The 12,449-nt window shown below is 39.7% G+C and overlaps 1 protein-coding gene across 7 annotated transcripts in view; it reads left to right on the top strand.

Annotated features, from left to right (window-relative positions):
• The window catches only part of LOC126344596 (nicotinate phosphoribosyltransferase), a 97,384-nt gene that overhangs the window by 23,350 nt on the left and 61,585 nt on the right, over nt 1-12,449 (top strand). For 6 of the 7 annotated variants that reach the window (XM_050002031.1, XM_050002035.1, XM_050002036.1 and 3 more), the window contains exons 6-7: nt 8,519-8,637; nt 8,816-9,009. In XM_050002031.1, the coding sequence (XP_049857988.1) occupies nt 8,519-8,637; nt 8,816-9,009 (313 nt within the window). The remainder of the gene's footprint in view (nt 1-8,518; nt 8,638-8,815; nt 9,010-12,449) is intronic. The other variant, XM_050002032.1, reaches the window with a different exon arrangement.

Raw genomic sequence — 12,449 nt, 5'->3', positions numbered from 1 at the left:
CAAAGCAACTTGTAACTGAATGCACTAAAATTCATAGTTATTTTTAATAAATGAATAGTTTTAATCTTAGGCAATTAGCATGATTTGAATATCTTACAGTATGAGGAAATTAAAGCTGGAAGACAATATCTACAGAAGTTATATTATTTGTGTGATTTTTATAATGGTATTTAACAATTAACAGCTCAGCATTCAGTGTGTGTTCTAGAACACCAACTTTGTTGCCTTTTTAGTGTGTTCTGTTTGTATGATTGTTTCTTCATTTTCCTAAAGACCGCAAGGGAAATAAAGATATGTGTAAGGATTATATACATTTAAATGTACTGTTCATGTCAATATTTGTAGGTATCATGTTAAACACATTTGAAGTATGTAATTTGTGAAATGGAAGCATATATTGGAGTGTAGTGAACTTTAGCAAGCAGTCTTCAGTTTTTGACATGTGACACATTATGTAACTGATGAATATGAGCTGATAGTAGCAGTGTCATATGTAATAAAACATAGCCTCCCACCACTGCTCTGAAAAAGACTTATACATACCTCAATCCTAATTACTACTCTTCATGAGGACTGTTGTTTTTCTGTTTGTCAACATTAATATTTTCATCATTTATACCTGGACTGCTTTTTATACAAAACAGGAAATGTCATTGCAATATTTTTGTTTCTCTTGACATAAAAAAATGAATCATTTTTGCTGAAGATTCTACGATTACCCTCTTGTTCTTGTTTGCATTTATCAGTCTTGAAGATTAAGCACTGATCTCACAATCTTTCTGTAGTAACTGTGTTTGTGGTCATTTTCCATCCAGTTACCTTCAATTTTGCAGTTGCTTAAGTCTTTCATGAAGGTCTTCCAAGAGGCTGCTGGAAAGTTGCACAAGTCACACCAATATTCAGGAAAGGTAATAGGAGTAATCCACTAAATTACAGGCCCGTGTAATTATCATCGATATGCAGCAGTATTTTGGGAACATATATTGTATTCGAACATTATGAATTACCTCGAAGAAAAATTTCTATTGATACATCATCAATACGGATGTAGAAAACATTTTTCTTGTGAAACACAACTCGCTCTTTACTCACATGAAGTATTGAATGCTATTGGCGAGGGATTCCAAATTTATTCCGTATTTTTAGATTTCCAGAAGGCATTTGACACTGTATCACACAAGAGGCTTGTAATGAAACTTGGTGCTTATGGAATATTATTTCAGTTATGTGTTTGGATTTGTGATTTCCTGTCGGAGAGGTCATAGTTCATAGTAATTGACAGAAAGTTATTGAGTGAAACAGAAGTGGTTTCTGGCATTCCCCAGGGTAGTGTTCTAGGCCCTTTACTGTTCCTTATTTATATAAATGATTTGGGAGACAATCTGAGCAGTTGTCTTGGGTTGTTTGCAGATTACACTGTCATGTATCAGCTAGTAAAGTCATCATAAGATCAAAACTAATTGCAAAACAATTTAGGAAAGATATTTGTAGGGTGTGAAAATTGGCAATTGACCCTGAATAATGAAAAATGTGAGGTCATCCATATGAGTGCTAAAAGGAAATCTGTTAAACTTTGGTTACACAATAAATCAGTCGAACCTAAGGGCCATAAATTCAATTAAATACCTAGAAAGTACAATTACGAACAAGTTTAATTGGAAAGAACACATGTAAAATACACTCCTGGAAATGTAAAAAAGAACACATTGACACCAGTATGTCAGACCCACCATACTTGCTCCGGACACTGCGAGAGGGCTGTACAAGCAATGATCACACGCACGGCACAGCGGACACACCAGGAACCGCAGTGTTGGCCGTCGAATGGCGCTAGCTGCGCAGCATTTGTGTACCGCCGCCGTCAGTGTCAGCCAGTTTGCCGTGGCATACGGAGCTCCATCGCAGTCTTTAACACTGGTAGCATGCCGCGACAGCATCGACGTGAACCGTATGTGCAGTTGACGGACTTTGAGCGAGGGCGTATAGTGGGCATGCGGGAGGCCGGGTGGACGTACCGCCGAATTGCTCAACACGTGGGGTGTGAGGTGTCCACAGTACATTGATGTTGTCGCCAGTGGTCGGCGGAAGGTGCATGTGCCCGTCGACCTGGGACCGGACCGCAGCGACGCATGGATGCATGCCAAGACCGTAGGGGACCGCACCGCCACTTCCCAGCAAATTAGGGACACTGTTGCTCCTGGAGTATCGGCGAGGACCATTCGCAACCGTCTCCACAAAGCTGGACTACGGTCCCGCACACCATTAGGCCATCTTCCGCTCACGCCCCAACATCGTGCAGCCCGCCTCCAGTGGTGTCGCGACAGGCGTGAATGGAGGGACGAATTGAGACGTGTCGTCTTCAGCAATGAGAGTCGCTTCTGCCTTGGTGCCAATGATGGTCGTATGCGTGTATGGCGCCATGCAGGTGAGCGCCACAATCAGGACTGCATACGACCGAGGCACACAGGGCCAACACCCGGCATCATGGTGTGGGGTGCGATCTCCTACACTGGCCGTACACCTCTGGTGATCATTGAGGGGACACTGAATAATGCACGGTACATCCAAACCGTCATCAAACCTATCGTTCTACCATCCCTAGACCGGCAAGGGAACTTTCTGTTCCAACAGGACAATGCACGTCCGCATGTATCCCGTGCCACCCAACGTGCTCTAGAAGGTGTAAGTCAACTACCCTGGCCAACAAGATCTCCGGATCTGTCCCCCATTGAGCACGTTTGGGACTGGATGAAGCGTCATCTCACGCGGTCTGCACGTCCAGCACGAACGCTGGTCCAACTGAGGCGCCAGGTGGAAATGGCATGGCAAGCCGTTCCACAGGACTACATCCAGCATCTCTACGATCATCTCCATGGCAGAATAGCAGCCTGCATTGCTGCGAAAGGTGGATATACACTGTACTAGTGCCGACATTGTGCATGCTCTGTTGCCTGTGTCTATGTGTCTGTGGTTCTGTCAGTGTGATCATGTGATGTATCTGACCCCAGGAATGTGTCAATAAAGTTTCCCCTTCCTGGGACAATGAATTCATGGTGTTCTTATTTCAATTTCCAGGAGTGTAGTTTGGGGAAGGCTAATCAAAGATTACATTTTATTGACAGGACACTGGGAAAATGTAACAGATTTACTAAAGAGACTGCCTACACTAGGTTTGCCCACCCTATTTTAGAATACTGGTGCGTGTTGTGGGATCCTTACGAGATAGGATTGATGGAGTACTTTGAAAAGTTCAAAGGAGGGCAGCATGTTGTGTATTATCATGAATAGGGGGGAGAGTGTCACTGAAGTGAAATAGGATTTGGGGTGGTATTATTGAAACAGAGGTGTTTTTCACTGTGGCGGAATCTTCTCACAAAATTATGGAAATCAGAGTTTGCACCAAAAGATACAGATGTTTGTTTTTTCCGCTTTGCTGTACCATATTGGAGTAATAGAGAACCAATGTGAAGGTGGTTTGATGAACCCTCTGTCAGGCACTTTTGTGTCTTGCTGAGTATGCATGTATATGTAGATGTAGGTAGGTTGCTTCAGGTGTCCACATCTTGAGTACAAAGGGGTTCTGGCATGCAAGACACTTCTTCAGCCCAGAAAAATTCTCGCACACAAAGTTTTCTGACAATCCATGTACTGTCATTCATTTCTTGGTTCTTTATCTTTCTCCAGCCATCCAAATTCTTAACTAGGCCAAAGATCTTCCTCAGGATTTTTCATGCTAATGTTAATAGTTCCATGTTTATAGTTTTTGAGAGCTGAAGGTTTTCGTTACATATAACACGTTGAGAAGCATTACTACGTATATTCTTTTTTGTTTTGGTGGAGATGCTGTTTCATACCAAAATTGGTTTGGATGAATTTATAATCCATTATGTTTGCTTCAAATTTAATTTTTGCTTATTGAAACAAATGTTTAACTATATACAATAATGAAATCCTAAGCTCATTGTGGGGCATTGTGTTCCACTCCGCTGATAAACACCATCACTTCTAGCTTCTCAATATACATTTCCTGACAGACTTTGCTAACATTTTGGACTAGGTTCCTTAATTTCTCAACAGGTTGCTGCCTACCTCTATCTTTTCATTTTTAAAACCACATTGGCAAAATAACATCGCCTTATCATAATTCTGTGCTGATATGAAACATCCTGAATTTCCTTCCCTAGCATTTCAATTTTACCCGTCAATGTCAAGGGTAAATAGTGGCATTACGAATTGTTTTCAAAAAGAAACCGAACTTTTGCTGTATTAGCTTCACTGCTTATTGTACAACATTTTGAGCACTGTCCTTTTCAAAATAGTCCCGTCTACTGGCAATACACCATTCCCATCGTTTCTTTCCGTTTTTGAACACCTGGGGCACAGGTTTCTCATTGCATTGTCCTGTATCTCCTTTATGGTTTGGAAGCAATGTCCGTTCAACGTATTTTTCAGTTTGGGGAACAGGAAAAAGTCTGCTGGGGCTAGGTCCATAGAATATAGTGGGTAGGGCACAACTGGTATCTGGTGTTTGCTAGATAGCTGCGGACAAGGAGAGACACGTTATCTGGAGGCATTGTCATGATGCAACATCCAATTCTAGTTTCCCACAATTCAGGCCTCTTCATGAGCACAACATCCCTCAAGCCCCTAGGGTTCCTTATAGACTTCCTTACCTGCCATCTGACCACGGGCCACAAATTAATGATGGATAATGCCTTTGTAGTGAAAAAACGCAACCATTACCACCTTGCTCTTTGACCGACTCGTGCGTGTGCTTTTTTTCTATTTTCATAAACATAGTCATTAAATATTTCTTTGTGTGACTACATAATATGCAAAATTACATCTAATTTTGCACTTAAGTAAATGTTGTCATCTTTCAGTTTGACGCCACTTTGGTGGCTTGTTTGTCAGTGTTGCTGCTTATTTATTGAAGCAGTTTCTTATTTGCCCTCACAATGCTGTATGTACCATTTCAGAACTTCCAGCACAAAAAAATACACTGCATTTGTTATTAATGTTATGGTAGCACTTGTGAAAAAGAGAAACTTACTAACAACTTTTATAAAATAGGGACATTGTTCTTACAATTAGAAAGTATTTTAGGAGTGTATCCTTTTATGGAAGTGAAACATGGAAAATAGTGCAGGCAACAAGAGACTAAGTATTAGTGGTAAAGATGATTTCTGAAGATTCAATGAATAGATTGCATTACTAATGAAGAGGTACAGAATCAAATTGGTGAGGAAAGAGTTCTCTGACACAACTTAACTAATAGACGGGATTGGCTGATAGAACATGTGCTGAGGCATCAAGATAGAACACATGCGGAGGCATCAAGGGATAGTTAATTTGGTTGTGGAGGGCAGTTTTGGCTGTAAAAATTGTAGAGGGAGACAAAAGATGGGCTATTGTAATCAGATTCAAGTGACTATAAGTTGCATTTGTCCATCAACTTCTTACACCAAACTTTTAATTTTAGTGTATCTTTGTTTCTACTTCCCTTTTTTTTAATTTTAAAAAAAAAAAAACGAACATTTGAGTTATCATTCTTCACCTTAATCCACACCAATGTGTCCATGTGAAATTTCATCTTAACATTTTGTTAAATTGTGGGGACATTGTTCTTTTTATTCTTCAGTGATTTGTTTTTACTCTCACTGACTGTTGTGTAGGCAAAGGACCCTTGCTTTCCCCTTTACCAAATTTACTTGAATCTAAGCTGCACTCGAATCTAAGCCACACCTGAAAAATAAGACTCGAAAGCAAGGAAAAAAAAATTTCCCGAATCTAAGCCGCACCTGAAATTTGAGACTCGAAATTCAAGGGGAGAGAAAAGTTTTAGACCGCACCTCCAAATCGAAACAAAGTTGGTCCATTGTAACACGAGACATAATTTAGGTCGAATGGATGAAGATAGAGCTACAGTAGTTTGGTTCGAGTTGTTAGCTTAATTGTTAAGCTTTATGAAGTAGCCATTGCTATGTGTCAGGTGCTCCGTCCAATTTGTATGGGTACCCTTCCTTTTTCACGTGCTTTGTCTGGTTTGATTCGATTGCTTATTTGCAGACGCCTCTTCAGTACATTATATTCTGCACAGAAATTAGTCAGTTGCCGTGCTTCATTTCTGACTGTATCACTATTCAGTATAAGAATTATACAAATATAAACATGGCATGATATTTATGTTCTTCCGCGTTTGCTGTTGTCTCGCTCTAGTTTTGTAGTTTATTAGGCAGACAGGATTTAAATGAGATAGCAGCAAACACAAAAGAATACATGGCATAATGTTAACATTCTTCTACCTTTTCTTTTAATTTATTTACTGACGCAGTAGTTTTGGCACCAGTATTTATCCTTGTGTCTGCAAAGCATGCCTGTGTAGCGCTACACATATTCAACGGCAGAAGTTAGTTGTGGCGGCACCTACCAACATTTTTCAGAGCTTCCACTTACTTTGCACTCGATTCTAAGCCGTAGTCAGTTTTTTGGATTACAAAAACCGGGTGAAAAGTGCGGCTTAGATTTGAGTAAATACGGTAGATTTCTCAGTTTCTTCATATACCAGAGTGAGCTATTTCTTCAGGTATCTGGTCTTTCCTCCTAACAAATCTTCTACTTCCTCTGGTGAATCTAATACATCTTGCTTCCTTGTGTCCCTTCTGTTTCTGCTGCAATGGCTGCTTCTTGAATTTTTTAAACATAATATGCAAAACAATTATGCTGGATAGTTTAGTAACATAGTCCACACCATGCGTTCTTTAAAATCACAGTTTTAATAACATCAATGGTACAAATACTCAAGTGCACCTTTCTTTGTGTCTGCTCTATTCCACAGCTACCGGAGAAGAGACAATACAGTTGCCTTTGCCTAGAACAACAGTCAAACTACCACTAGGTGCTAAATGGTTGGATGTCCACGAATCTTAATGGAATGTGGGGTTCGGAGCTTGTCTTCTCTGTAAAGTAAGATAGAAGGTAATCCGTGGCATCTCTGCTGAAAGAGCACAAGTTTCTAGGAGCACACTGTTCATCATATATTGTTAAACTTGAAGCAGACCACCCCTAATTGTTCAAATACTGATCCAACAACATCATCAATTATGATTGCAGTAGGCACAGGACCATAGGGGTTCAAATGTCGATCAATGGAAAAGTTCAGTTCTTCAGGTGAATCATATTTTTGCTGCACTAGATTGATGTTCATCTCCACAAACACTGTCATTGAGGTGAACGATGGCTCTAAACGTGCAGCATGCCTCAGATGCCGACTGCTGGAAGCTGTATTATGCTATGGGAGACATTCTCCTGTGCTTTATTGGGACTTATGGTAGTAATCAGAGACATGCTGACAGCTGTGAACCACCTTCATCCCTTCGTGCTTGATGTCTTCCTCCAATGTGATATCATTTTTTAGCAGTATAATTGTCTGTCTCAGAGCTAGAAGCGGCTACAGTGGTTAGAGGAGCGTTATAGTGAACTTGCATTAATGGCTCGATGATGAAATTCACTGGGTCACTATTGGACACCATCATAGCATTATTAATGTGAATTACATGATCTGTGTACAAACATCTGATGCCACATATCTACCAACAAACTGTCGATGCGTGGTCTGAAGAATTGGTGATGTATTTTGTTCCAAAGGTGAACATACAACTAGTTAAGTGGTGGTCTTATAATGTTTTGGCTCATCTGTGGATAAATGATGTTGCTGTGATGCTTTTGCCTTAACAAATGTTAATGTTTACCGTGACTTGTTCCACACACTTGAAGGTTCTCCTTGATGAGGTCTGCAGAACTCAACAAATGAACGAGTCTTCAGTTTTGACAGTGGCTGGAGAAGCGTTCAAAATGAATTATAGTTCTACAGTGTTGGAGGACACTGGGGATAGTTGGGGGAAAAAATTAGTAAATAGCAAAATAGCTGTTTTGACATTCCATGTTTATGGTGAACTGGCAGTAGTTTTTAATTGCTTTGTCTTTTTCCATATTTACTTGCTACATTACATGTCATACAATATATTTATTCAGAACTTTTGTATTTATTTTCTTAAAGAGTGAGTGGTAGCAGAATGCCTTTACTTTGACATTAGCCACCCTTTCCACATCAGTCATTCTTCTATTCAGCCTTCTGCTCACTCGGGAAGTGTAACTGCAGTTTTATGAATTCTTTTGCATCCGTTAACTACCTAGATGCCCTTGTTCACAATTAGCAGTTGCCAAAATTTTATTTACTATATGACTGCTTCCTGCGAATACTAGTTTGTTGTGTAAACTAGAGAAAGGAGCTCCAGATACAGTTATTGTTTGACATTAATCATTTCCTAGCACTTCCCTGGTTCTACTAGTCTCAGTGGTAAGTTAGTTTTTTAAGTAAACACCTGTGTTTTGTTTCAGAGGGCAATACTATTCAGAAATATGACATTATTTATTGATTCCTTTTCTATTTTGATCTCATTGTTTTTGGTACTGTTAAAGTAAAAAATGTTTCATATTTATATGGGCATTCCATTAGGTGGATTTGATGGGACAAGCAATGTTCTGGCTGGCAAACTGTATGGCATCCCAGTAAAAGGAACACATGCACATTCATATGTAACATCATTTTCTGATGTGAATGAGCTCAAGAACAGAGTAAGTAACTTCATTGTACATTTGTTTAAGTAGATAAAATGACAAAGATAGTGTAAGAAATGATAGTCGCTCTTAATATTACAGTGCCTTGTAAAACATAATTCACTAAATCAAAAACTAATACTATTTTTGTAGTTTTGCTCTTTGAGTCTCATAATCAATAATATCACTATTACAGTTCTTGGCTCATCGAACAACGGGCGTGAAGCATGACATGTTGCCATTGTGTATAGAATGGAGAAAGAAATTATCAGCATTGCTCGATATCTCTGACAATGAAGCCTCTGATGGTGAAATGGCAGCACTTATCTCCTTTGCAATTGCATTCCCAGAGGGTTTCACAGCACTCGTTGATACGTATGATGTTAAGAGGTATCTTAGGGCGAGCTTGCCTTGCATGGGGAACACAGGCACAGCTTTTATTTGTTTTTGTCTTATGTCACTGTTACATTTGTGTGTTACTGAAACTACAGATCAGTTAAGAAAAACATAAAATTTGTGTCGTATGGTTTTGTCATTGTGAATGTTGCTACAGCACTTGAGAAATCATTTAAGTACTGAATTCTGATACATTAAAACTTGCTTTTTGTGCTTTTGTTAAAATGAATGTGGGAGAATTTGTGGCTTGAAAATGGTTTCAAATCCTGTCCATACTAAAGTGAGGCATGTTTGAGGAGAGGGGGCAGGCTAGAAATCAACTGAAAACCTGAAAAGTGTTACAGATATGTATGATAATTAACCATTGTGTGAATATTGCAACTGCATGCCAGACCACAGTTGAAGTGAAGATAGTTCTCTGTTGTGCTGCGTCTTCCTTTCAGAGTTATTTGAGCGCACAAACTCTTTCCGAGCAGGCCTTGGAGGCCCAACGGTACCACTGGCCACCATGTCATCTTCAGCCCACAGGCATCATTGGATGCAGATATGGAGGGGCAAGTGATCAGCACACTGCTCTCCTGGCTGTATGTCAGTTTATGAGACCAGAGCAGCTACTTCTCAGTCAAGTAGCTCCTCAGTTTGCCTCACAAGGGCTGAGTGCACCCCGCTTGCCAACAGCGCTCGGCAGGCCAGATGGTCACCCATCCAAGTGCTAGCCCAGCCTGACAGCACTTCGGTGATCTGACGGAAACCGGTGTTACCACTGCGGTATGGCTGTTGGCATTTGAGCACATACTTATAATTATTATATGTGAGTTTTAGTCATTCCAAAGATCTTCCTATCAGACTCTGTAGGATTTGTATTTCAAAGACACATTTCCTGCTGAAGGTTAATATTGCTGCTGAGTTTAGTTATACGTAAAAAATATGCTTCAAAGATCAGCTGTAGTGTAGACTGGCTCTCACTTGAACATTTGCTCAGTTTTCTGGCAATGTGATGAGTAGAGCATTACTAGTTACAGCTATACCTCAGCCAAAAAGGTTATTTTAAAACCACAGTGCTTTACCACACAGTGCTTTACCACATATGGAGCTATGAGAGGTCGTATGCATTTGCTTTCTCTGGCTTTGAACTGACTGACGGAGCCAGCTATAGGGGGGCATAAAGCTTAATGGACTCCGAACCATGATGCAGCTTAGCATTTTTCATGTATACAAATCACTGTTAGATGTGGAAGGAGGGATAAATTGCAAAAGAAATCCTGGAACCAACTGAGGCCTGAACCCAGTCCTTTGGATTGTGGCCTGACACTGATCTACTGAGCCACCAGACTAAGTACTAGAGTTTATTCCAGGTGGCATATATTTCCCTTTTACTATGTCATGTATTTAACCAAATTTGTTGTGAAAACCTTTACTTTACATGAAATATGAGATGCAGTATCATCCAACATATGTATCCATATGAATGGAAGGTGTCTTGTATAACTAGTTTTTAATAGAAGTTATTCAGGGTTGACTCCATGCGATTGACTTTTGTATGCATTTAATAATTTCTTTAAATTTTCATCTGACTCAATAACTGCATTTCAAAACTCTGTCTTATGTGGTAAATTTCAGATTATCAGATGGATAACAGCATCATCTTCAAACATTATGTTGACAGATTTCCACCAGTCTTCTTCCCTTTGCCCAAAGACAGCAATTACTAATTACTGGATTTGAAATACTGTGCTTGAATTGGAATCAACAACTTGCCAGAATACTCAGATGTGCAAGTACACCATTAATCAGTCACACCGGGGGAAAACCTGAAAGATTACTATGTGTTTGTTGCTGCCCTCTAATGTGTTGTCCACACATTTTCCTCTTGCTACTTTGAAGAAGTTGCTATGGGCAGTGGAGAGAGAAAGTAAACTTCGTTTTTCACTATATGTATCATTGTGTGCTGATAAAAGTAAAGGCAATAAGCTGTTTTGATTAGCATGCATATTGTTTCTCTTGTAAAAGATCTGCGAAAATTAAGACTGAAAGGCAAAGCTAATATACACTCAAATTTTTTTTAATGTAGTCTATGGAACATGCCTGACAAATTGACTTTTGCACATAACAATATGTGTTGTTAGACACACAAACACACTCATAGAAATGTAGGATTTAGCACTTTTGATGGACTTTTGTTCACTATCTGTAATTGAGGATCGGTGAACCATTGACCAAAGGAAATTTTATGGATAATAAGATGAAGGGAATAGAGTTACACCATGAAGCACAGTTCAACATTAATAACTTTGTGGAGATACTTCTCACATAACTGATACTAAATGATTAAGCTCTTATTCCGTTTGGAACAATAACCATCATAGACATCAGTCTGAGGTGTGATCCCCGCCCCCTCTTTGGAATGAATACAATCTTGTATTCTTCAGGTTGAGTGAGGAGTCCTAGTGGTTAGCACCCAGGACTCTCATTCAGGAGGATGATGGTTCAAACCTGCATCCAGCCATCCTGATTTAGGTTTTCCGCAATTCCCTAAATAGCTGCAGGCAAATGCCAGGATGGTTCCACTGAAAGGACACAGCCTATTTCCTTCCCTGTCCTTCCCTGATCCGAGCTTATGCTCTGACTCTAATGACCTCTTTGTTGACGGAATGTTAAACACTAATCTCCTCCTCCTTGTATTCTTTAGGGTATGGAAGCAAGCAGCTTCCAGATATCACCCTGAAGAATTTCTGCCCTTGCTTGAAATGCATGTGATGTCAGTTCATGAAGATTGCTGGTTGGAGGCTTGTATAAAAGTAAAATGTCTTCCCATTGCATCCTAGACATAAATACATTTCACGAAGTAATGAATGCTGTCGATAGAAAATATTTTTAGATTTCCGGAAGGTTTTCGACACCTTTCCTCACAAGCATTTTCTTATCAAATTGCTTGCCTATGGAGTATCGTCTCAGTCGTGTGACTGGGTTTGTGATTCCTGTCAGGTAGGTCATCGAGTGAAACAGAGGTAAAATCTGGCATTCTCCAAGGAAGTGTCATAGGCCCTCTGGTGTTCCTGATCTACACAAACAATGTAGGAGACACTGATTGCTGTTTGCAGATGATGCTGTCATTTACCGTGTTGTAAGGTCATCAGACGATCAAAGCAACTGCTAAATGATTTTGGCAAGGTGTTTGTATGGTGCAACAAGTGGTATTTGACTCAAAATAATGAAAAGTGAGATTACCCACATGAGAATAAACGAAATCTGCTACATTTCGGTTACGCAGTAAGTCGCAAAAATCTAAAGGCTGTAAATTCAGCTAAATACTTAGGGATAACAATTACAAACAACTTCAATTGGAGTGATAATGTAGATAATGTTGTGGGTAAAGCAAACCAAAGATTGCGATTTATTGGTAGAGTACTTATAAAATGCAACAGATTGACTAA

Source organism: Schistocerca gregaria, chromosome 1 (genome assembly GCF_023897955.1).
Source record: "Schistocerca gregaria isolate iqSchGreg1 chromosome 1, iqSchGreg1.2, whole genome shotgun sequence".
Lineage (NCBI taxonomy): Eukaryota > Metazoa > Arthropoda > Insecta > Orthoptera > Acrididae > Schistocerca > Schistocerca gregaria.
This window is presented reverse-complemented; position numbering and strand designations above follow the sequence as displayed.